Source organism: Haemaphysalis longicornis, unplaced genomic scaffold, assembly GCF_048455015.1.
Source record: "Haemaphysalis longicornis isolate Haplotype H1 unplaced genomic scaffold, Haemaphysalis longicornis Haplotype H1 scaffold_1, whole genome shotgun sequence".
Classification (NCBI taxonomy): Eukaryota; Metazoa; Arthropoda; class Arachnida; order Ixodida; family Ixodidae; genus Haemaphysalis; species Haemaphysalis longicornis.
Window position 1 is genome coordinate 330557199 of NW_027526203.1, and position 26537 is coordinate 330583735.

The following is a 26537-nucleotide window of genomic DNA, read 5'->3' on the forward strand; positions in this document are numbered from 1 at the left end:
TCAACCGGAGCATGCATGTGCCAAATCGAGCTCTTAATTGGGATGGCAAGTGGTTAAAAACACTGGTGGTGAGCAGTTACAAACACTAATGAAGAGAACAATTCCAAAATGTGAAAAATTTATCAACATCCTATTACAGTTGCCGACCTACTTTTTGCATGCAGATTTTCCAGTGCTTTTTTGGACTTCTCGTTTATTGAGACGCATTCACGGTCCCCATCAGATCAAAAACCCAGTTATCGCCTGTGCTTTCCAGGTATTGTGTAAGCACCATTGCAATGCTGTATCGAAGAAGGCGCAAGGGTGGAAATTAGTTTTACATAGTGATGTTAACCATGCCGCTGTGCATAGAAAATGAGCGAGACAATGCTGCAAGGTGTTCAAAGTATTGTATTATAGCCAGCACCTAGACAGCGCATACAAAGTACGTGTAAATTATGCCACAAGATTAAACTAAGCATGTATAGCAGCAAGCGATTCAATTTAAAAAAAAAAATCATTCAGAAACACACATAGACGCAACTAATCTATGCCACTAAACACATTAAAAATATAACGAAGCAAACAGCAACAAATAAATGACGCAGTTAATTTTAGTTAAGCGCTAATTCGTCAGGAATTGCAGGCTGTTTTTTGCACATTAATATGTGCCATGTTTTGTGTAACATTTAGAAATCAACGCATGTACCCCTCACAAGGTTTCTCTCCACTTCTTAACGCTGCTTGGCAACCCTCAGTGGGTTCATCACAAAAAGCGACAACCCCATTACTCCATTGCCTGGCGAGCAGCTATACTGGGATTGTTGACAATTTCTCCTAAAGACTCCAGAAGTTCCTTGCGGTAATCCTCAAAGTCTCCGTCAATTTCTTCAATGCCCTTGTGTTCAATCACCCACAGCTGGCAATTGGTATCGCGGATCAGACGCTCATCGTGGCTCACAATGATGACACCTGGAAGCAGTGAACAAGAAGCTGTTGAAGCTGCTCTTGCACAGGCACAATTGAGGTCTGAATAAGAGCAAAAGTATGAATTTTAATACACTAATTTTGAGAATTTCACTCCATAACAATGAAATACTATACATACAGCTTATTCATAGTACTAAAGTTTATAGTCGTAGCCAATACATAATTCAGAATGGCACCAAATTTTTACCTATGCTGTGCAAAATTTCTTTTATTCGAGAGACGCTGCCATCAGTTTATGGCATCTTGCGTGGTCAATGCTGCAATGTATTACAGTCAAACCCTGCGATAACGAAATCCCAGAAGGTATATTTTCAGGTCCCGGGCAAACATCCATAGAAGCCCATGTATTTCACATCTCGCGGCAACAAAATGTTTTCGGAAAGCGATCCTGCGTTAACGAAATTCACTGTAAGTCTGGTCGGCATTTTATCTACCCATTTGGGGCTAACAGTGTCCAAAAAGTGCTCAAATGCACTTTTTTCAGACTCCAAGTGCAAAAACTTCTGCCACAGCGCGCTTGCATGGCCGCCGCCATTTTTGTTTCCAAAAAAGACCGCACAGCAGGCAGCCGTGGAGGCAATCTCGCACTGACACCACCAGAGGGAGACACACGGTGACTCACGGCACTGATTTGGCTTGGGCTACGCTAGCCGGCTACAGCTGAACAGCGTGCGCATGTGCGTTCATTGTGTGTGCGGTGATTGGCATGTTTGCTCTCAATAAGCTGCCTCTGCCAGCTCAAAAGCGGAAGTTTTTATCGCTACAAGATAAGGCAGCCATCATTGCCCAAGTCAGTGGCCCAAGTGGAGGAAGGTAGAATAGCACCGATGAGCTTGGAACCACCTGCAGTTTGCTCTACCCATTTTGAAAAGCAAGGATGCCACTTTTTAATGGTGCATGTGCGCAAAACAAAACTGACAGCTGTGGCTTTTCTGGATGTCAACAAAGTGGTGCTCAGTTAGTTTTGTGAACAGCACTGAAACAAAGAGGTGTCACTGTCTGGCAAAGGTCATCAACAGAAGAAGCTGGTCTTCGCTTGCATGCTCGGACATACTCGGTGCCGAAGACCAAAGAGAAAAGCGTGCAGAGAAGGAAAACCCGTGGGATGTCTTGATGCGTTTGACATGATTCGGTCATTCTTAGGCGTGCATGACTAGCAATGAACCACCTCTTGTAGTGGGAGAGTTGAGCTATGAAGTTGATGCAACCGACTTTTGGGAATGAATTTTTTTTTCTGGTTGGCGGGCGATTTTCCTGTTTATGTTTCATTCTCGTGGCAACAAAATTCCCACAAAAGCGAATGAATTTTTTGGCTTTCCCCGGTGATTTCTTCATGCGAGGTTTAAATGTATAGCGCTGACTGAGTGCCGTGCAGTGCACTGTAGATGCTAACATGACTGCTGTAGTTTAGACGTGGCCCTGCACGATGGAAATTTGCCGAAATTGATTTATTTTTATCTTGTTTTGGTCTCTGTTTGTTTACGGTTTTCATTTGTGTGCACATTGTGGTTTTGGCATGGCCACGCATGGCTCTGCTTATGGGGTTGGCTGTGGCAATGATTCTTCCGACAAGGATCCCTATGCAGAAGAAGAGCCCTCCTTAAAGGGGTATTCACACGACGGAGCGTTTCAGCGGAGAAATCCGAGGGAGGTCGTGACGTCGCCGCAGGCGGACCTCCGCTCGGCTAGCTCCTTCGCTCACACGGAGGATGCGACTTTCGGACGGACATCACTGTTTGCAGCCGCCTATCTCGAAAGCATAGCTGCCGTAGCACCGCCGATTCCGCGACGGCGGCAATTTCTGTTAAGCGCATACGTACTGATCTTGTCAACCGACCAAAAATTGGTCGTCGACGCGATGCAGGTGCCGCCGCGCGGAGAGAACGGCGCGCGACGTAGTAGCAGCCGACCGGCCCACCTACAGGCCCGCATACTGATGTTAGGCTTAACACTGCGGCGAATATTCGATCGCCGCTCTGGCAAGCGGCTCAGGTGACGATTTTTAAAGCAACTTTCCATCACATCATTACCCCATTTCTCGTATACGCAGCTTTGTTTGCGCCTTGGGGAGCAATAACAAGCTGTCGCTCGAGCTACCGGCGCCGGCCTGCGCCACTTCGCAGCCGCGGCCGCCGCTCGCCAAGCGCCCGTGCTGGTGGTATACGCGGCTCCCTCAGTGCGCCTGTCATGAGCGCCACGCATTTTCGCGTCCAATGTATTAAGAAGCGATAAAAATAAAGTGCCTGCAACCGCTCTAGAACTTCAGTCGCGGCCAGCTGCCCGACGAACAGACGAAATCCCGCCGCCTCCGCCGCGGAGCGTCGGAGGGTTTGTAGCTCGCGAGCAGAAGCTCCGATCTCCCATCGGAGGCGGTGCGCCGGAGAGAAACCGTGACGTGGGGGTCACGTGGCGCGCACTCCTAGGAGCGAAACGGCGGATTTCTCTCTCGTGTGAATACCCCTTAAAGTGCGTCTCTTCACAAGGCTCAGTGTACTTTGTAGTAGCATTAAAAATATGTTTTCCTTTTTAAGACCTGACCTTACTGTACGTGCCTGTGCCCACGCAGTACATGCATGCATCAAGTTTCCGAACCTGAAATGTTTTTAACAAATTTTATTGTAATTATAAGCATTAAGAACTTTTTGAATGTGAAACTGGCAATAGAAAAATGTTGACCACAGAAGAGCATTACAAAAAAGGATTGACTGAAGATTTGAACCCCCAAAGTCGGCAATTGTGTTCACATTATTGCAATTCCTGTTTCATCTTAACATTACTGCTCAGTGATAAAAACAATAGCATGGGCAGTGGCTTACCGCCTTCATAGTCTCCAATAGCTTCAGCCAAGGCATCAATGGATTCAATGTCCAGGTTGTTTGTAGGTTCATCCTGTCAGCACAAAACCAAGACAAGATACACAAATGCACTCTTGCTCCAACATTCATTGAGCACATACTACAGTCTCATCATCACACATTCCTTCAATGCGTTGGTAGTGAAAATCCCGAGAGAGTATTTTCAACACTTCTCACAGCAGGCAAACTGTAGTCTAATGTAGGCACTGATTTCCACTGACTGCTGCAGGCAATTTAAAGTTTTAATACGTTCTCTCTGACAGAATAATAATGTAGGGAAACAGAGAAAGTGTGGCGGCATGCAGATATGGCGGCATGGGTGTAGCAGTGATAGCTAAGGTACAACATTAAAAAAAAGAGAAGGGGAGGGGAGGGGGGGGGGGGGAAGACAAGCAACTGCATGGCAAGAGGTACACCCTTATTTTTCTCAATTGTTTGGCACGATTTTTGCTGGTCTTGTCATAGTATCCCCTGCCTCAATGCACTATCACGACACCTTCAAATGCGAACAATGGATTGCATGGTTTTCAGTGGACGCTGTGTGCATGCTGGAGATTGACTGTGTATGTGCAGTAAGGATAACTTGTGAGAGTTCACGTCCAATGCTGGTACGGAAAGACCATTGTTTGGCATGCAAGCATTTTGATTTGGGCCCCCACTGTTTTTGGCACCCGTTCATGCTGCCATTGTCTAACTTTGTAGCAGTGTACGGTGAAACCAGTGCATGTCACTACATTATTTTTGTTAATTTCAACAGAGAGCCCATCGAAAAAAGGTCTCCCAGGATGTTCTCAAGTTTTCTTGCGCAAGTGATGCCATTCGCTTGTCTGGTCTTGGCAGCAAAGATAAATAATATTGGCCCCTTCAGTGGATGCACAAACTAACGGCTGACACCCTCCCCTTTGGTGCCTGCCAAGGAGAAAGGGGAAAAAGTGGGGGGGGGGCACTCACCAGGATAAGCACATCAGGCGCCCGGAGGCAGAGCTCTGCCAGGGCCACTCGGGCTTTCTGGCCGCCAGAGAGATCGCTGTTTTTGATGGTGTGTGCGTGGCTCACCAGTCCAAAGCTGCCGAGCTGCTTGCGTGCGTCCTGGTAGTTGAGGTTGAACAGCCTCTGAAACATGCAAATACAAAACTCAGCCATGCCTGCTAGCACAGACAACGCAAGGATTCCACCCCAAACCTTTGTTTCCTTCCCCGAGCAGCGACCGTCACGCGTCATGTATGCTTGGTTTAACTCTTTGCTTGACAGCAGAGGCCCAAATTTTCAGATATTACTAATAAAACATTTTGCACATAGCCAGCATGTCTGCACACTGCCACTGAAGCCATAGGGAGTTAAAGGGACACTCAAAATATTCGTAAACAGGCTCTGATTGGTAATTACCTTACCAGATAAAAGTGTAGAATGCATAGGCCATGTTGCAAGTTTTTCCAGCCAATATACACACGTTTTTCGGCTAGAAAAGTGCTTTCAAATGTTACGCTTCCCTAGTACCCTCCTCCCCACCGATTTGCTATAGCCAGCTATGGCAATGACACACTGGCAAGTCTGTAGGGCTGGATAAAGTGGATTGCTGGCACAATTAACCTGTATACCCAGTAATTGAACAAACGAAAAGTCAACGTTAACTATAAAATGGGTGAAAATAGATGTTTTGAATGTTGACTTAGATGCCTCTTGTGGGCCTCATTGACACTTCAATGATTAGGAGAGTACTTCTCGAGTTAGATAATTAATTACAATTAATTAAAGAAGTCTTATTAACAAAAGTGACTGCCCACTACTCCACTGTACTGCAACATTATGCATTAAGTTTTCTTCGAATAACGCCATTGCTCTTTTTTAAAACCTTGCTGCATGATAGCTGGGACACCCTGTATATCATTTGCACAATTGAAACACCAACTGATAACAGCCTATGATGCTTTTCCCCTTCAGGCAAAACAATATTACTCACAGCACTGCCATATTGTACTGATGCTGTATGCACAGAGAACGTAAAGTGCCGCTAAAAATCTCAAATTCAAAAACACTGCAACCGTAAGGTGTTTTTTTTTTTTTTAAATTGAAAGCAGAAAATATTGTTTTGTAACCCCAGACTGCCCTGTACGATTGGATGTAGCGCCTTGGCAAAAGTTGCGTAATGCAAGGTGACAGCTTGTCACCCTGCCCCCAGGCCTCCCATTTCAATTTTCGAGTTGCATGTTTACCAAAATTGCACAATTTGTGCTTTCTATCCACCTCAATTTTTGACATGCAAAAACACATGCAGTAAGGTGCAGGCGCTGTTTTCGGTCAACAAAAGGAGACTCCTTTGTTTTATAGAAGATTTTGCTTACTTTCCCATTTAAAAGTAATATCTTTATTAGGAATTAACACACTCGTGAGGAGAATGATTTTTTAAAACCTGATGGGGAAGTTGAAAACGCCCAGACAATCAAGCGGTTCAGAAAATTGAATTCGAAAGGGCACTGATATGTCGCTATACCCGGGTACAACTTAAGAACGGCAACGGAAGTTGCCATTGTGCCTCATCACTGCAGCCGGATGATGCTCCGCGCGGCGCAAGTAGGGCATTACTGGGAATATTTTGAGTACTATAGCCCGAGCCGTTTCAGTGATTTTTCGGACTTAATATGCTGACAAATTGCTTCATCAACGACAAACAAACTATGTGAGAAAAGGCAGATGATATCATGCATTCATAGCAATCTCCTTTCAAAATGCACGCGCCCGTCGACATGTGGGTCTGTCGCTTAGGTGGAGTGATACCGTACACGAGCTACGTATTGCCATTTTTAACTCGTTGCCGAGTATAGAGTTTTCCAGCAAAAATGTTCTCATTGGCGTTCCTAAAATTGGTCACCAACTGTACCTGCATTTGCATTACATGCTCAAACAATTTAAATGATTAATTAAACACGCATTCCTTTCTCCTCACGTAACTACATTGTTGACACCGCAAACTTAAAAGTGCCTGAAGGAATTCTGCATAACATATGCACTAAATTATTGCGTTAGCTTCATGCACACACACACACACATACACAAACGCAAAAAAGAAAGCCCATGTGACAGTATCCTGAAGCAAAGAGATTTTTACCTGTAGGTACTCAACAGGGCTTTCATCAGGGCTCAGCTGTTCACCAGAATGCTGATCAAAACGGCCTATTCTCTGAAAAGGATATTAGAACACGGTTAAGAGCTAAAAATGGTCCTAGGGAAATCACTACCCATCGCGTAAAAAGAACACCCATGAGCAATAGCTCCTCAATATTGACGTTACGGACTCCGCCTTTTTGGTCCAAAATTTTGAACAGTGTGCACCAAAATATCTAGCAGCACAGCGAATATCAGGAGCCTTTTGAGTGCTGAAAAGTACGAGGTCTTGTGACTCAAAGAACCCGTAAGATTGAACAGGCTAACAGGAAGCTTTCCTCATGCTTAAAGAAGAAAAAAAATCATACATAACTATTACAGATAGACACATGTGATGGAGTGACAGGACAAAGAGCTCTTGCACTTTCTTTCGGCTTCCAAGCAGGGTGAGCCAGCGCGTTATCTCCAAGAGCTAACTGGTACGAAGGTGCAGACCTGCATGGCTCCACGGTGCCGAGATGTTTTGTTTGTGGTGACCAGAGGCCACACACTGTTGCAGATGGCAACTTTTGGTCATTTATGGTTATAAGGAATGTTACAAATGTGTTTTTCGGTTGGGACTTGTATTTTCTGAAAATGAGTTCTCAGAATCCTTCAGAAGAAATGCTTATTCTGAGTATCTGTACGAGTGACAATCTATTTAGAACAATTCCAAGTGGACAAACTTACTTTGCATTGTACGACATTTTTGAAATACAAGACAAGCTGTCACTTCTGAAATTTTAAAAGTTCTGGAACCTTCAACACTAGTTATGATGATGAGAAGTATGAAAAACATACTTCAATTTCTGGTAATGGCTACAGATACGAAGTTTGTTTTTGTGCACAACGCAAAATCCAAAATTTACGCAAACTCTGCCCGAAATTCTCCGACAATGCTGATTGTGCACAAATAAAGGACTGCAATAAAACTACCACTAACATTTTACTCATTGTAAGGCATTAGTTAAGATCGTTTCAAGGTCTGGTTTAAAAAAGAAGAATGGGGGCAAAATAATTTTTAAATCCTGCAAAGGGTCGACTTTTCCCCGAAAGAAACTTAGTCAGAAACCAATCAATCAGATGAAGAAGGGCTGGAATAAAGGCCACCAAAGCTCTACCTTACATCCATCTCCTCCCTTTGCACGGGTTCACCAGCTGTGGGCGATGTATACAAACACACAACGCAAAAAACAGACACCATAACCTGTAGCTATAATAATTGCTAGCCTGATGGTTTCCTTACCAGCCTGTGGTTTCTTCGGGCTTCGCCTTGGTTCTGGAACATAAAAAAAAGTTAATTACAAAACTTTTAAAACGATGAAAAGTGCTCAATAAATTTCATTGCAAAAAACTGATATTGTTTCATGGGATGAACTTGATTGATTACGGGGGTTTAACACGCCGACGCTACACAAGCGATGAGACGCGCCGTAGTGGAGGGCTCAGGTTTACTTTTGGCCACCAGCCAGGGGATCTTTAACATGCGCCGAAATCTCGAACACACAGGCGTTTTTACTTATCGCCTCCATCAGAAAAGCGGGCGCCACGGCCGGGAAACGAACCCGCGCGTCCCTGTCATGGGATGAACTTGAGAGTGAGAGCAGGGTGCTGGCCTTGGCGATTCCCTGTCACTTTTGGTTTAGCAAGTGTGTCAGGTGGTTATGCATATACGAAGCAGCAAGGGCATTCACACAGCGCCCAATTTGTTACAGTGTAAGAAATACAGCCCACATTCCTCATGGCTAGGCTACTAGGTATTATGAAAAGTTAAGCGACACCACAATGCGCTAGATAAACGAGAACTTAGTTAATTGTGAAACATTGGTAAACTTTCAGATTTACGAGAAACAATGCTAGATTTTCACATTTAACCCGGGTTTTGCTGAGCATTCCACCATGCGACCACGTGATGGTCCGGCTTCATTCACGCCTACATCAACAGCCCAACACGCATGCAGTACACATACAGCAGTGAGCAGGGAGCAGTGAGCTGTCCCTACTCAGTGAGTAAGAAGGATGCGCCCAGGTCTTCCTTGCAAACTCGTATTCCTTTGCTCAGCAGGCTTCACAGACTAGACGCATTTTTTTCGCTCATGGCGCATCTAGCGCTCTCGCGATAAAAAAGGGAGCTGAATGTAAAAGTCAGGGACTAAACATTTGCAATATCTTAAACTCCAAAATAGCTGCAAACAACACAACATAAATATCAATCGGAATGCCCGCTCCTTGCAGTTGAGCGGCTACTCACGGGTGTGAGGTCTCCACACAGGAGTTTGAGAAATGTACTTTTTCCTACACCGTTGGGTCCAACAACCGCAACTGAAATTAAACAAAAAAGTGCAGCGATTACACATACAGAAAAATCCTGGGCCATCTCCACTAACGTGAAACCTTGGGAGGCGCGAAGCACGCAGTGTATTCTAGGCGCCTTGGCGTTTTTGCCCACGGAGATGAAACCGTTGAGGGGTAACTTTGCTTTGTTTGAAGCACGAGGAATTCTAGCGCGAGGCATTGGAAAACGAGTACCCTGGTGTGTTCTTTCAATACGCGCTACGTTCTAGAGCGAGGCGTCAATGAGTGTCCCGTTGTTTTAGTACCGTGACTACATGAGACGATGACATGAGACACCGACAGCCTGAGCCCGTAACGGCTACGCCCCTTAAAAAGCAGTTGACTCAACGAGGAGTAGCATAATCAAGCCATCTGTTAAGAGTGAAGTCAAGACACGAGGATCATGGAAGCCGGTGGCCATGCATAATGTCCTCCTATTCCTGACTAGTCTGCTGAACACGGAAATCCCACAAGGGTGGTGCAGGCCCAGCCTCTGTGCTAAAAGCAAGGTGCCTTTTGCAGAGCACAAGGCATGGCAGAAGGGGTTGCTCAGCTGGTCACTTTGCGTTCAAGAGTAGCCCCGACCATCATGACACGAAGAGTGTCACAGCACCAATCAAGCCAGAGACAACGTTATGATCCCAAGAGATGCAGGTGCTAAAGGTGTGTCACCCCGAGACTACACACCTCGCTATCTAGGGCTATTGCGCAGGGCCATTGTGCAGGGGCGACATGCAAGGGAGCTCCCAACAAATGTGGATGCAACTAAGCCACGCAATGCTTTCAGCCAAGCACTGCTCTTGCAGCAAGCCCTTCAATGGCTGACACGGAAGGGAAGCCATGAAAGCCATATGGGGTGTTTCGGGAATTCATAAACTTATCTCTCACAAATGGCATTCAATGAACAATCACATTATTTTTCTGAGAATCATACTGAAAATACCATTAGGAACCTTAGTTAAAATATTGGGGAAATTATTCATTTAAGGTTAGTGTACCACTGGCAGCAGCTGGATCCACCTGAATTCTGTTAAAAATAGAGCCCTTCCCTTAGCCTGACAAACCAAGGAGAAGGGTGCATTGACAAAGGCATTCAAGCAATCCCAAGGGAGGCTTCAGGAGCTCATGTTTTCAGGCACCCACTTTTACAACCCCTGCTCTAAAAAAATACCAGTTGTTTCATTTAGTCCCCTCCCCACCAGGTAATTATTTTTTCTTAGCATAATTTTAGCAGCTTGCATATGCTATCACTTGTAACAGCGGTTGCGTAACTTCTGATGACAGCACTGATTCGGTATTACGAACATTTCAGTAACAACTGATCATATTAACCTTAATGCCATTTACACAAGCTTGTTTTCAGCTTCGCAGTCCAAGCACCTTCACAGCGTGAATTTGCGACACATTTTATTTGGAAGTCTTCTTTGCGAATGCACTCTTCTTTCTTGACCTCTTTGTTCAATGCAAGCAGTAATCTTTTACTTTATTTACTCTTCAGCAAAGTCTAGACATTTAGCTCATTTCCAGACGTGGAAAGAATACAAAACACGTACGCCTTTCACAGCCCCGTCATTGTCACACGAGTTCCCAATATGGCTTGGTACTATTTCAGTACTCAGAACTTCAAACTTGCAGAAAGAGCGCACGAAAGGGATGAAGGAACAACCGGATGAAGCGCTTCATCCTGTTGTCCCTCCTTTGTCCCTTATGTGCATGCTGTTTCCACATAATCGAAATCATGTACCCACCAGACAATATCTCCACTTTGTTAACAAACCTTTCTGGAACTATATAGCCTTGCATAGCGAATCCTAACTTTGTGAGTATCCAGGCCAAATTTATAGAGAATATAAGAATGTTTCCTAACTTAAACCTTGCAAAGTTATCAAACAGTGATAGCTTATTGCAGTGTCTTTTTTAACGGATAGGTAAGCACTTCTTTTATCTTTTTTCTCTTGTGAATGCCTGTTTTGTAGCAAGATGTAGTTTTCTACACCACACTGGTAAGGCAACATATAACGTGCACCGCTGGTGTAGTGCAAGAGAAACAGCTGCAAAATTTTTAAGAGTAAGAGTTTTGATAGAACAGGATAAAAAAAAGGTAATGTTGGTACACACTTAACTCCACAAAAACCCCAGTACAGTACTGTGTTTATTGTAAACACAGCTGCTCATTAAACCTTACCTCTAGATGACATGTCAATGCCAAAATCTAGGTTCTTGAAAAGCAGCGGTTGTCCTGGGTATCCAAACGTAACATCTGAAAAATATTGCACCCAGTTAAACGAGAAACAAGGCAACTACATGGCAGCCATGCAATAACTAGATCGAGTATTTGCCACTGCTAAAGAATTTGGCTATATATGCATAGGTGATTTTTCTGATGTCTAAGCTTTCCTGCAGGCACGTGCAAATAGTGATTTTCGCCCTTAAAACAAATATGAAGCAAGTAAACACTTCCTTCAAATAATACATTCCGCAAGCAGAAACTCGGCCTTCTTCAACGACTAGATGGCATAATAATTCAAATAGCTGCAAGAAAAATAACCACTGCAATAACACAAAAACTGCAATGAGAACTTAACTAGCTGCTTATTTTCATGCAGCCTGCGCAACAGTAAATCAATTTTGACAAATGCAAAGCAATTCTCAAGACACCACTTGGAGTCCAGAGAGCTGCTAACATTTGATGTATTGAGCAGTAATTCCCAGTAGGATTTTCTTAGTGGTGGCTGCAAATTTAATTGGGTGCCAAATACAGTGAAAGCCCGTTAATTAAAACGTCAATAATTTGAATTTATGGAGAATTCGAACCACCGTACGATTTGGTCTGTCGAAGCTCCTATAGAAGCTTATGTAAAAAAAAGTCTGTTAATTCAAACCACGGATAATTGAAACTACGCGCCCCCGCACTGGTGGCGTGGTGCCACAGAAACACTCCCGCTGCCTACCCGCGACACTGCATAATCTCCAGAACATGGGGAAAAACGGAGAGAGAAGGTATGATTGAGTAAAACCAATTAAAACCCGCATGGCAGATGCTTTCCAAGACGTCTTCTTTGCGGACTACGTTGGTGAGAACACTAGTGCAGTGAAACGTTTGATTTCACTGAGGTGGCCATTTCTCGTGATGAAGGTGAAAAACAAAAACACCGCATTAAAGATTTTGAAATGGCCTAAACTAATCCATACTCCTCCACTACACTACAGCGCACCTTATAGCCCAGGTGAAGCTTTGGCACGTAAAACCCCAAATTAATTGACTATTCAGTACCAAAAAGCGCTCTCCACCACGCTTGCTCCCCCCTGCCATGCCTGTTACCTCCTTTGATGCTTCCCTCTGTGAAGCAGTGGAGTGCGACCTTCAAACGGCAAAGGGAGCTGGCGAAGGAGACAAGGATGGACCCCAGGGAGAAAACCCCAGCCACAGAAAGATAAAAAATGTTGCATCATACAAAATATCCCTGCTTCTGACGTTACCTCATAGCATTTTACCCAGCGCTCAACCGTATCTGTGAGTTAGGCATGCTTGACTTTGCTTTGATTACATTTAGCAACTGAGCCTTAGTGAGTGGAAGAGGTGCAAGGCAGATATCACGAAGAAATACGAAAGAAAGAAAAAAAAGGTGGGCTTAGACTTTCCACGCACAGAGAACACACCCTGCATATGTCACATTTCTCACAGGGAGGAAAAGGCCGCCTAACTTCTGCTACTGGTTAGTGCCAAATACTTTGAAATTTTTGAATGCTGAAATTCTGATTGAGGCAAATATTGAATAATGTACTACAGTCGAACACGGATATATCGAACTCCAAGGGGATCGTGAATTAGTTCGATATATGAAAAATTCGATATAAAAAATATGGGCTCTGAGACCTCACCTATGGTGGACGATCACTTACCGATCGTCGCATTCAAGAATGACAACTAATTCCGCACTCACGACGCAACAGGACGCTTCATTTCCATGAAAAAAAAATCGCTGATCTTGGCCTGCTTCTTCGTCCAGGAAATGAAATTAAAGACGCTGGTCTCGATCTTCTCGACGCTGCACAACTAGAAAATTCCAGCAGTACGCTGCGCCTTTGCACACCATGCACAACACGCACGAAAAAGAACAGCGCGTACGTACCCCAATAACTTTGAAGGTAACAACTCCAAGGCTCTCTGAAAGGACTCCAACAAAGCGCTCGCGATGGTCATCTCCGAGAGAAACAGTGATCTCCGAAAGGTGCGGGACAACTCGCCAAACAACAGCAACAGCAGCAAAATGCAAGAAGGAGGAGGCCGCCAGCGCCTTCGTTCCCTCTTCCCTTTCCCGAGACGACATCGGGGGAAGACAGACCCAGGGAGAGGGAGAAAAAAAAAACTCTTTTTCGGCAAGCCGAGGAACGAACGCATCCGCAAAAAAAAAAGAAAAAAGAAAAGGACGTGCGCATTCGGGGCATCCCTACCTCGCACTGTCACATTTTCCGAGCGTTCGGGATTGTGTGCCTAGACAGGGTTCGTACAGGCTTGAAAAGCAAAAATTCAAGGGTTTTCAAGGACTTTCAAGGACCAGAAAACACATTTTCAAGGTCCCCATCTAACGTTTTATATGGGATTATTTATAACGTTTCCAACACAATGCAAAAGTTTTTTATTGCACAATACCTAAGCACATTAGTGCACATTTAGATAGTTGCTAACGGGTTCGTAAATGCTTCCCCAGCTTTATTTTTTATTTCATGGCTGGTATTTATAGGTTTTTCTTTTTCCTTTGTGTTAGCTGAGGCTGTTTGATTTTAAAACTTAGTTAATGTTGCCTGCATCTCCTCCTCTGTCAGCAAGAGTATCAGCTAAAATTAAATCCGCAAGTGTTGCTGCAAGGCAGGATGAAGAATGTACACGTCCACCAATTGCACGAAAAAGCAAACGCAGATGGAGCGTATGAGGCACAGGAAACATGCAAGGAGCATGCGTCCACAGACTATATGGAAGATGCAAGATAGAGAACAGAAGCTGGCTTTCACTGGATTGTATCGTGACATGGATTGGATTGACATGTGTCTGCTCCCACCAAACTTGTAATTTCACGCAATACACTGAAACTTGATTGTTACGATGTTTCTTTACATTTGCTAGCACCTAAACTCCACGACAAACACTTTGAATTCTTGTGAAAAGACAGGGCCATTGATTCTATCCGGAAAAATCAAGGGTTTTCAAGGACCATTCAAAAATTCCAGGACTTTCCAGGCCTTGAAATTGACACTTCTAAATTCAAGGGTTTTCAAGGTTTTCAAGGACCTGTGCGAACCCTGCTAGAGAGATTTAGCATACCGGGCTCCGTCCGCTAACGCTACGGCGGCCGGTAGCGGGGCCCAACTGGGCAAGCGCAAATTCGTTCCGGTAGGGGGAATTAGTTCCGCGAGCCAGTCTACTCCATGCCCACGCATTCCTCCACATCCTCCTCAACCTCAATCGGGGGTGCAGCGACCGCCGAAGAGCACCTTCCAGACCGCGCGGCGTTCGATATACCCAATGTCGGGAAAAATACGGTTCGATATAAACGTACGAATTCCTATACTTTTACACAGAATTTTCAAGGGGATAATTTATGAGTTCGATATAGACAAAAATTCGATATACCCGTGTTCGATATATCCGTGTTCGACTGTATTCTACTGAGTATAAAAAAAAACGAATGTTTGCGCAGGCCTACTATTCTAATCTGTGGCCGATGCAGCTATTCAGGGTGCAAAGAAGTCCTCCTAGTCCAACAAAAACGTTTTTGAAGAAGCTACAAGAGCAACCTGAATGCTGTTATTGTAGATAAACACCCTATGCAAGAAAGGAGGCAACTACTACACCTCAAATTAAAAACAAACAAACAAACAGACCAATGAACTTTTTGTACACTGGTTCTAGGGCATATGATTGTCAAACTGCAGGAAGGCAACAATAACGGCTAGCTCCCATAATTCAAATCTCTTAAAGCTGGCCTACGGTTTGAAACACGAGTCGCCACAGTTTGCCCTCAGCTACATAAGTGTTAAAGCTCCTATTATGCACACTGAGGCCATATGCATGATACGAGCACTTGTGGGCAAAGCTCTCTTCAGTGTAAACCAAGACGAATAGGGGTATGAATGGCAGCCAATCGAACATTCTCCTTTGTGGCCCCCGCCTTTCCACTGCGCGGACGAGTGCAAAAAATTTGTCCCTCAGCAGTAAAGGCAGGGTTACAAGCATAGCAAATGAGTTTTGAGAAGTGAGCTTGCTATCCAATAAGCTGACTGAGGAGATTTTTGCAAAAGATCTTTTTTCCTTTTCGTGGAATTTCAACTGCACATGCATAGTAAGGGTGCACAGAAATCCCATACTATGCAGTTTTTCCTTTAATTTGCATTTTTCAACGCCTCCATCCGACAAGCTGAAGCTCTAGCTGAGAATAACGGGTGTGTGCACAGTGCCTTGAAGACCAGCGGTAGTAACACTCTGACACGCCCCTTCATTTTGCTCCAGAAAATACCCAAGACACAAAAGACAGAGACCCAGCCCACCATGACAGCTAGTTTTAGGATAAACAAGAAGGGAGAGAGAGTAGTCCCCATTAGAGGACATTCCTCGAGATGACATTCATGCACATACACACTTAGAAGTGCGTATGCGGGTAGTAAACTCCTGAATCTTGTTTTAATTTTGCATTGCCCAATAAATTACTACTATTGTCCTTTTCCTCGGAATGAGTTTGCATTTTTGTCCATTATTTTTACAACAGAAAGGTAAGGGTTGAGTACAGAACAGCAGATGAAATAGAATTTTAGGCACCCATGTAAAAATTTTACTGACTAGTACTTGTGTTTAAGAAAATTTAAGGTTGTTGTGCTTTGGGACCCCTTTTCAATTTCAATGTTTTCTACCACTTTGTATAGAAAACAGTGAAATAGGCAGAGATAACCAACTTGCCGAGAATTCTGTGTTGATGCCCTGAAGAACACATATCAAGAAAAAGGATGCAGGTCTAAGGAACTCTTGATAGTCCCTGGTGTAACGCTATTTCTAATCACGCTATTTAACAGATGTTAGTTTTCCACAAGCAGAATGCCTAAATATTAGTTTTCCCCCTTGAAAAATAGAACATCCGTGCGGCATACTTAGGCTACCTTTAAAAAAAATCACATGGTACTTGCTAACACATATGCACACAAATGTGCTTTCTACACACTTAACTTGAGCTCATTTTCCTAAGCCTGATTAGAGAGCTCATGCACACGATGTAAAACGCCGATAAAATTGGATATCCAACACAAACCTACCCTTCCTAGCAAGTCGACTTTCCCCATAATAAATGTTTCCCATAACATAATTTTTTTTTGTAGGTACACTCTGAGTAGCTCTGTTCAAAATTGGATGCTAGAGTGAGCTGGAACAGGTCATTTTCCACAGATTAGGTGCCCCTTTGTAAAGCGTGCCCCCAAATTTTCTCACTTCATCCTTCGACAAAGTTTTCTCTCTTTTTTTCTCTACTCATCTAGTACCTCAGTATATTTTTGCTGTTACTTTAGTGGTCCATCCAAGTAACAGAGCAAGCACTTCATGACAAGCACATAAATCCCTAAATCAAAAACTCAACACAATGTAGGTACAAATAGGCACAAAGTTAAACAAATTATAGTACTTCCAATGTTTAAAACCACTCCAGCATACCTTTATAATCTTTATAAATAAAAGTGACCAGAAAATAATTACATCTCAAAATCTCTATTTTTTAGTACTGACCAGTGATGTTCCGTGTGGGGAATTTTCCCTTTTTTGGTGAGTTCTCTAATGTAATTTTTGCCAAAAGGGAAAAAGGAAATTGCTAATGGATGCAGGGAATTTTAGGAGTCAAGTAAAAAGGAAAAATAATGTCAGTAACCTGGACCTCACATCATTAATTACTTTGTTTTCTTTTCTTAACACTTCGTCGGACTTATGTTCAAATATTCACAATCATGTTCCCACAAGCCACAAGCATCCCTGACCGCTTCCAGTCCAATTCATACAACAGGAGGGAGCACAGAGGAAAGAATACTTTATGAGAAAGAGCTAACAAAGTGCAAAGTGGCGGCAGCTGAAGCGCTGAAGCCCGTTTCGCGTGTTCCTGCGCAATATACTAAAAAGTAGTTCGGGTGCGCCTTAGTCCACATGCTGTAAACCAGAGATTGGCATCAGTAGCCCTGGTGCTTAGCTAAAATTACCTCAATTACCCAACAATGTTGTTCTTTTTCATAAGAGCAGTTTTATCTTAGAGCTTTTGCATGCAAAGTAAACATGCTGTTTGGTACAAAACGTGAACTGCATAGTCAAATGCTGCCGAGGGGAAGATGTAGTGGAATTCGGTTCACGCTGAAACTCCGATTCTCTGAACAGTGTCTGCATCTGGAAGGCTACATAAAGTAGACATAGGTGAAGTAGACATAACACCCAACATACGTAAAGTATGTTGGGTATTATGTATGTGACACTGATAAATGTCACAATTTCATAGCAAAAAAATGATGACAAAATATCTAAATGGCCCTTCTCTCAAAGGGGCTCTACAGTGGAAGGGAGCCACAAGAATAGTAACGGGGAACTCCTGCCTCTTACAAAGGAAAACGCAAGACAGGCCAGGAACCGCATTTATTCAAGAATGATGCTACTATAGTGGAACCCCGATAATACAACTTTCAAGGAACTGTGCGAAAGCGTTGTATGATTGGAGTATGAGTAAATGCTGGCCCAGTAGACGGTCTCACATGACAGGTGGGCTAAGAACTAGTTAAACTACTATATATTTAGTGCGTTCTCACGTAATTTGCAAACATTTAGCTACGGTAAAATCCCAAGTTTCTAAAAAAAGAAATGCCTATTTTGTGCCCCCCTCCCCTCCGCAGGGTCTGTGCTAGCCCGCCAGCCATGCGTCACTCGCGACCCCCATGCCGTCCGATGTTCGCCCCCCAGCCCTGCGCCTGGCGTGCGCGAGATAAGCTGGGAAGGAGGAGCAAACCGAGAGGGGAAAAGGCAAGAGTGTGAAACTGCTAAGGCCAAGCGAAACAAACGATAGTACAAGGTGGCAATGAAAAAAGGCTGGAAAGAAAGGAACGGAGTGACAACGTGGCTTTGAAAGACACTGATAAGCAGAGAGCAGAAAGAGGGAGAGAGAGAGTGCCGTGGAAGGAAGAAGCTTTGATCGAGCAGGCGAGGAAAGTGGGAAAGTGGGGGCTCGGTCATTGCTGTGGGGTTGCGTCATATGAGTTTTCGTGTTCGTCAGCTCGATGGGAGCTCCAAATTCGTGGTCCGCCGGCCACCTGGACCTTGAATGAATGAACAACTTTATTTTGCCCGAGACGGAGTCCTGGATGTTCACTACTCGCAGTTGCCGTGTTGGCGTTCTGCTGCTCTGTGGGGCCGTAGAAGGTTAACCCCCACCCGCCAGTACCCGCCTGCTTGCTTGCGTCTGTTACGCAAGTGGTCTGGCCCGCCTGCGGACTTCTGCACATCAACCAGCGTCAAATGGGGGTTAAAAATGAAGAAAGGTCGGGACGAGGCGGCAAAGCGGTGTAAAAGGTGGGAGAAACGTCGATTTATCCCCGCCAGGGTCTGTCGTATGAAGTGGACCATGTGCACCCGAGCGTCGTATAACCAGGGTTTTTAGTGCATTGTTTCTATGGAGAGTTTCCCAAGACTACGGTGATCCGTCGTAAGAAGCGGGTTGTCTGGGGGATGTATCATTGGGGATCTACTGTAGCAGCAAACTGCTCAGGGGTCAGTTGGGAAGTTCATACTAATATTTCTCACGTGCTGACTTGGAATGCCTCCGCGTGACTGGTGAGCCAAGAAGCTATGCTCTAGTTGTGACCTCTACAACTGTACTACAAGTGCATTATAAACTCACTGTAAAGACCCAGGATTGGAGGGTTCAACGGCGGCGGATTCGGAAACTTGAATTTGACAATGTAGTCCTTGGGCCTCTGGATCAGCTCAGCAGGGCCGTTTTCCTCCTCAGTGCCCTGAAGCTTCTGCTTGTTCTTTGCCTGCTTTCGTGTCAGGGCTTGCACCGTGGTTTTTGTCTGAAACCGGAGCCAAAAGTGAGATAAGAGCATGGCAAACTCACTTGAGAGTTCAATGCCCAAGAGTGTTCTCACGCTTTCCACAGGCAAACTGTGCAGTGCAAAGCAGGAAGAAAGCCTGTTGGCTGCTACAGGCACAGCCAAAGGACACCCCAGCCTACTTTTTGGCAAGGCACGTTGAAAGCTGCAGCAAAGAGCTTCCAAACAGAAGAGATCATATAGCAAATTTTCGTGCTTTTGTTGCAAACAATCGATGCACTGTTGGCACTGTAGACAATCAGTGCTTAACGCATTTACAGGAAACAAATGACAGCCGAATGTCGTGAACACAAATAGCTTATACAAAAGAATCTCAAATATGCCTGGTTTTGCAAACAGAACTCCAGAGGAAATAAAATATCAGTAGATCCCAGCAAATAAGACCCGTGAAAAAATATTGAACTTTACTGGTTCCTTTTATATACTGCTTTTGACATGGTTAAATCATGCAGGAAGTCCCAGTTCGGCAGAAGTGTGACTCAGGCAAAGTCCACGTGAGAACAGAACTCAAACGCTTATAACAGAGTTCATTACACACGTCCATCAAGCATTACCACAAGCTTTTTATGAAAGTCTATCAGCCAGCCAGAATTACAGAAAGTCTGCAGACCAGAAAAGCATTTCCGTAACTAGTAAGTTGTACACGAGGCTAGTTTCACATGCAGCAGGTTTATGCACACAAGAAAATGTTAGTGAGCAAGCAACCAGCCAAAGACATAGGTGCAGATCATAGCAGAGTGAGCACAAAAAATGGCAATGCAAGCAAGAACTGTCTTACAGGAATGAGCACAGGCTCAGAGCTCTCCTATATTTTGCTGACATAGTCAATGGCACACCATACACTTGCAATAGACCTAACTGCAGCCACAAACACAGTTCAGCAATATATACTCACTGCAGTTTTGCTTGACATGCCAGACGCCTTCATCACCTTGATTTTTTTCTCTTGCTTTTCATATTCCTTGATGAGTTCTTTTCTTCGCTGCACATACATTTTCTTGAATTGGCCTACAAAGAGATAAAAAAAATTGGCCCTTGATGATCAGAAATGTCAGTAATATTCCAGTCTAAACTCTGGTTACCAGCCACATAAATTTCTGCAGACTTCTAAACAGAACACCGAAGATGCCCGAGTAATTAAATTTGTTGTGTGCTAACAATTGCGGCAAATACTGAGGATATACCCTACCAAAAAACAGTTGCAAGTCAAGTGAAATAAAAGGAATAGAATATTCTTCGGTGGGGAATCAGCAAACGTCAAATGTGTATGTGAAAAAAGGAACTTCACACCAAATTCCATGATGTGTTCCTTTTTGGTGGCAGGGCATCTCTTCGAATTTTACGGTAACCAAATTTTGGAATAACGAAAAAATAAAAAACTTACTGAAATGCTGGTAAAACAGCATGAACCAGATATATTTTGTGAGATTTCTTCTGTTTTTACCCTTCTTTCTCTGGTTTAGGGAAACACATGCTGGACAAGTTCAAGAAGTAATTTCACTCTATTGCACAGAAGCAATGCAAGTTATAAGTTTGCAATAAGTTTGTTCCAAATTGCTTTTACTTTACGTTGTACACAAATAAGAGCAAATACTTAGAAACTAAAACGAAGACAAAATGAATATTTGGAGAATGCTGCTTGAGCAAGGCTAAGTAAGCATCCTAAATATTAACAATAAAAATCAATTTACAAGTCACTATGAAAATTCGTCAAACGAACAATTACAATGTGAAAGAAAGAAAGAAGGAGAAGTATGGCTCAATTTTTGTGCCCGTAACTTACTGAAGTTTCCCCTGTAGTAGAAAAGCTTCTGGTTGTCAAGATGAATAACATCTGTACAGACATTGTCTAAGAAACTCTGGTCGTGGGAAACTACAAGGAGGGTCTTCTTCCAGACCTGTAGATAGCTGAAAAGAAGATCAAGGGTAGTGTAAGCCTCGTCAAGCCTTCACCTCAACATCTGTTCACAGTGCTAGACAATTGCCCAATAAAACAAACTGAAAGGCAGCAATTTCTTAGAAAGGTTTACTAGAACAATTATGGGGCCCCAAGCACTAACGTTTTTCTACACGGATTAGAGCACTGCGCGGGCCGGAATTTCTAGGCCCAGCCTGACCTGGCCCGGTAGAGACACGGCCCGGGCCCGGCCCGAGCCCGACAAAACATTGAGACAAAAGCCCAAGCCCGAGGGGTTTGACTGTTGCAATATTCCTATAACAATCACTATTTTATTCTATTACGGTTTTCATTACTATTTCAGTTTATTACTATTTATACCAACTAATTATCAACACCAACAGCACCAGCATCCCTACCAACACCATCAACAGCAACACCAAAAAAGTCCAGAAGGTCAGTACTGTAATAAACTTTTATCTAATTTCTAGGAGGGCAGCTGGCCATACGAGACATGCATGCAATGCAAAAAAAAAAAAAAAAGCCAGGCTTTTAGTATTTCACAGGCACCCCCTTAAATCATACCTACCAAGAAAAAACAAAAGAAAACAGACTGCTTACTTATCAAGCCAAATGACAGCGTTGAGGTCCAAGTGATTGGTAGGTTCATCCAACAGGAGCAAGGTAGGCTCAATGAACAGGGCTCTGCAAAGTGTGTCAACATATGGGGAAGTTACAGAGGCATGCAAAGAGTGTAGCAATTACAATATGAAACATTATATAAATGAGTCTCAGGTATTGATTAAAATCAAGTTCACAACGCTATGGGACCATAGCATTGTGGGGACCATAAACACTGCTATGTGTAGCAAGGTACTTGCAATACAGCAAGTTTTTCAGGGAAGCTAGAATGAAGACACCATGTACACATGACGGTAGCAAGCATCTGTTTCTACCACGACCTTCAAATTTAACATTTTTTATTAATTGCCTTTAGGGTTGCTAAAGCAATGGCACAGAGAATTGTGGGAGGGCCCACAGGATTGATGCACAGGGTGCAGAAGTCATTCTGGGGTGCATTCTCTACCACCTGCCCGGAAAGACCGGTCTGCCACCCAGTTCTTTTGGATTAGCTGCAAGTGCCGACTTTCTTGTTCTTTCCACTCTTGTTTTTTTTTAACCTGGCTTATTAAGTGGCCTCTTATATAAGACCGGCCTTGTCCCCATAATCTAAATGAATGCTCTCGGGGCTCCCACAGAGAGCACGATAGGAGCAACAACTGCCTGCAGTGAAAAGTCTGCCCGGGCAACCCGAGGGTCTCACCTGGCGAGGGACACCCTCATCCTCCAGCCACCAGAAAATTGCTTCGTTGGTCTGTCTTGCATTTCGCGCGTGAAACCCAAACCGGCCAAAATTCTTCGGGCACGTGCTTCCGCCGAGTCAGCGCCAATCAGCTGCAGTTCTTCATAAACCTGCACAGCGCGACAGGGGGCTCAGACACGCTTCCACGAACAAACAGGTTCCACGCACACACCGTTCGAAGATACAAAGGAAGTCCTTTCGGCCAATGATAGGCAATTTTTTTTCCTGAATGCACTCAGTCTGCCATCAGACATATTGAAGTAAAGAGATGAATGGGGGATGTCTAATGAATTAATTATTTTCAACTTCTCTTTTTAATTCCCTCCAAACGTACAGGATGGATAAATCTGGCGTCAACTGCTAATACTATGTGGAGTACCTCTGCTCGATTCTAGTGCATGCACACTTTCTGCGAAAAATATAGTAAGAAACAATAGTACTGTTGAAGTGACTATGAAACTAAACAGCCCCATACAAGGGCAGCTTAGTGTTTCCGGATCCAGGGGAGACTTTAGTGAAAATGGCATAAAAATCGGGACAGTTATACATGAACTACAGCTTCCCAAAATTTGCACGATTACTGGTGTACCATTCTAAGAACCTTTTTGCTCGTGTTTTACCACGGGTTTGTGGTGCTAACGATGAAAGCAAGCAAAGAAATGGCTATTTTTATTCTTTTTTAAGTGAGTTCTTGCAGCACACTGGGGCTATTCAAATCTAAACAAAATGAAGGGTCAGCAGCACCACCACCAATGCAAGATTCCACACGAAGCCCACACAATCCAGAGTCTGAGGAGATAATTTATGCACGTCAAGGCCGGCAAGTCAACACAGGAATTACAATCTCCTATTGGGCAGTACTTCCCAGCATGGGCTCCCGAGATCCCGCCAAACTCGCATCACACTAGCCCTGGCCACTCCCAACATGGCTGTCCAGTGGAAGCATCTGGGACCCCACTGCCCCGCATTCCATTGGTCATTTTCACTGAATCGCTCAAACTGTCGGCTAATTCCTATACTTGGGGACAACTATCTGTGGCAATGCAATCAAGGCTACAGAGCCGAACCATGCCGTTTGGCTGCACAGCTGAAGTAGTTCAACAAAAATAATTGGCTGGGTGTAACCTAAGCAATTCAAAAATACCTATATGGCTCTTATCTTTCAGCCTTGGACTGATAATGCCACTAAATTAACAGAGAGTATTATTTTTAGATTTTCGGGTATTCTTGGTTGTGATGCTCGACACTGACACCACAAGTTTTCATTTAAAAAAAGACAAAAAGAAAAAAAAAAGATAGAAAGGAAGAAAGAAAGAAAAAGAAAAAATGGCGCCCTTGTCGACGGCAGCTTCCTTTCACTCGGTAGCTTGCCACTTCATTCACCGCATAGTATTTTTAAGAAGCTTGAGAACCAAAAGCTGTCAAAACAAACAAAGCAAGTGGACTGCAACGTGTACGCCTAAATGACTGACGCAACCAGGACTCCGTCGTTTCAGCATTTTGTTTGATTAGAGATTACAATGGCAAGGATGGGGATTGAGCACAAGATTCATGGGTTCTGCAGCACAAGCTTCGGCTATATGTTTTCCGAGCTGCGGAGCGCTAGGGCAGTGGGCCACTTGTACCCCTTGGGGCCGGCATAACTCAACACGATCCAAATGGGATTTGACTTCGCTCTGTAGAGTGTGCGTGCTGCTCTTCGGTATACCACACCTGCGCTATGTAAGCACACTACACATGTCCAGGGTTCTGCCTAGTCTTCAGCTCCAGCAGAGCTTACATATCAGTGCATGGCTTCAAAACTGCAGCGCTAAGAAAATTCATGTCATTTCTGGGCAATATAGAGTTGCACGGTACCGTCCACAGTATAATTTATTAAGACGGTCCGAGTTCTCCAGTCAGAGCGTTGGCTTGTGTTTAGACACAAATGAAGCTCAGGGAAGGAGACACCAATACACCTGCATGATCGGTTATCGCAGTTCAGCGCACTCGATCACGGTGCTTACATGAAGAAATGAACTGTAGCAAATGTCAATCTGTCACGCCGAAACTGAAACTGGAACCAGTTTATCGGGAACTACTTTGGCGCCGTAACACAAAGCAGCTAACTCCGCCCCCAAGTGCTTTCTCACCACAGCATAGAAAGTTGTCCCCAAGTATAGTATTCCAGATTTAAGACACCCCTACACACTCGCGGCAGCAGCTTTTATTTCAGACCACACGGCTATTTCAAAACAATCGACTATATGAGGCACGAATGACCGCACATTAAGAAAAAAAAAAAAAGATTAAAAGACTGCACACTTTTTAGCACTGCTATAGCTTAAAGGTACCTACCACGAAGACAACATGCAACCTAAAGTTTGCCTCGCTGAAATAACGATTTGCCCATTTTAACATTGAATTCAAATCAAATAAGTTTACAATGAGGAAAACGGAACAAAGGGTGGCGACTTGCCAGCTACTTTCCTGTACGTGATGCTGAACTTTAGTTGCACGATTAGCTGATGCCAACTAAATCAACTAAATAATTAAAATAGTTTTGTGGGCTTGCAGTCGAAGCTCATCCTGTTTAAAATTAAACAAAATGGGTACACTGCAAGAACATAGGGGAAATAAAAAAATGGCTGACGATTACTATACTCCCTAATGCGAAATTTGTGCGCAGTGCGAACCGCAGTCTTCTCGGTCATGGTGCATAGCTGCTGCGTCTCAGGAAGTGATCGCGTTATCAGCGAACGCGTGGCGGTGCGCGCTACTCTGCCGCTATCTCGCAACGCGGCGCTGCTGCCGAGCATGTCGTTGTAAATCGTGTTTGAACCCTCTGCGCAAATGTCACGTGGTTTGGATGAGCTGCGCAATGAGGAACATGTTTCACTGCCTCCCCCTCACACTTTCGCCAAGCGTCGCAGCCGACGAGTGTCTCGTATGAGCTCAGCATACTACCATTTCCCTCCCACTTTTACCACACTTTCCTCCACGGTTTTCTTTCTGCCTTCACTCGCTCAGTTACAGCGCCGCCGCCAGGGGGGCAAGGGTGCTGCACTATCTTGAGTGGCTCGGTAGAGCTCCTGAAGTCGAGAGAATCACGAACGAATGACGCCTACCATTTTCTCAAAAGGCACCAAGGGTTAAGGTGAGCTTAAGTCGTCCAGCTATATTGCGAAGCGCGAGATTATTACACATTGAAATGCCTTAGTAGGTTTCACTGTGTTTTATCAGTGATTTAAAACTTGTTTTCTTGACGACACCGTCGAGCCAGTGGGCTGAGAGTCCATTTTTGGCTGCTCCGCCTCGTACGTCAGGGAGCTCTTCCTCCATCATATCGTGGGGAAGTCAGGTAATTTGAAATCTGCTCCTTTATACACTAATACCTCAGCGATGATAGCCACGTTTCCTGTCAAACAATTTGTACTGGGGAATGAGCTGCTTAATCCTTTGAACGATGTTGTACGCTGTCTTCACGGTTCCTTCTAGCTGAACTCAAAGCCTCCAGAGTTAACTGGCCCCTGGTTCAGTCACAACGGGCAATGGCTCCCAGATGCCGCTCTCCCTTGAAGCCGTCCAAGACTGCAGCTTCGCGAAGATGCGTCACTTATGTCAGCAATACTGCAGCCATTCAAACACGGGTAACAGGGTGATAACAAATTAAGACGTTCCTTTGAAACCTAGAACTTACTTCTGTAAGACGGTCCTGGTTCTTTAGGTTGCCGCGAGTTGCATCGTCTTCAAGTTTCTTCTGCTCCTCCATCAGCTCGGTGCGCTTAACATCGGCCCTGAGAACAACCTCAACGGCTGGAGTATCGTCGGCAATGACCTCTGTAAGCGCAATATGAATGAAGTGTTGTTTGTTAGGGCG

At 44.2% G+C, this 26537-nt stretch overlaps 1 protein-coding gene across 1 annotated transcript in view; it reads right to left on the reverse strand.

The window, feature by feature from the left end:
* Window positions 1–370: 370 nt before the first annotated feature.
* LOC144152229 (ATP-binding cassette sub-family F member 1) overlaps window positions 371–26537 on the reverse strand; it is a 38124-nt gene continuing 11957 nt past the window's right edge. Inside the window, exons 6-18 of the mRNA XM_077683469.1 lie at window positions 26358–26497; window positions 22640–22788; window positions 21937–22020; window positions 21202–21326; window positions 20314–20426; window positions 19205–19379; window positions 11485–11559; window positions 9217–9287; window positions 8212–8244; window positions 6931–7002; window positions 4776–4937; window positions 3786–3858; window positions 371–951 (exon numbers count right to left, since the gene is read on the reverse strand). Of these exons, the coding sequence (XP_077539595.1) occupies window positions 767–951; window positions 3786–3858; window positions 4776–4937; window positions 6931–7002; window positions 8212–8244; window positions 9217–9287; window positions 11485–11559; window positions 19205–19379; window positions 20314–20426; window positions 21202–21326; window positions 21937–22020; window positions 22640–22788; window positions 26358–26497 (1457 nt within the window). The 3' untranslated portion in view covers window positions 371–766. The remainder of the gene's footprint in view (window positions 952–3785; window positions 3859–4775; window positions 4938–6930; window positions 7003–8211; window positions 8245–9216; window positions 9288–11484; window positions 11560–19204; window positions 19380–20313; window positions 20427–21201; window positions 21327–21936; window positions 22021–22639; window positions 22789–26357; window positions 26498–26537) is intronic.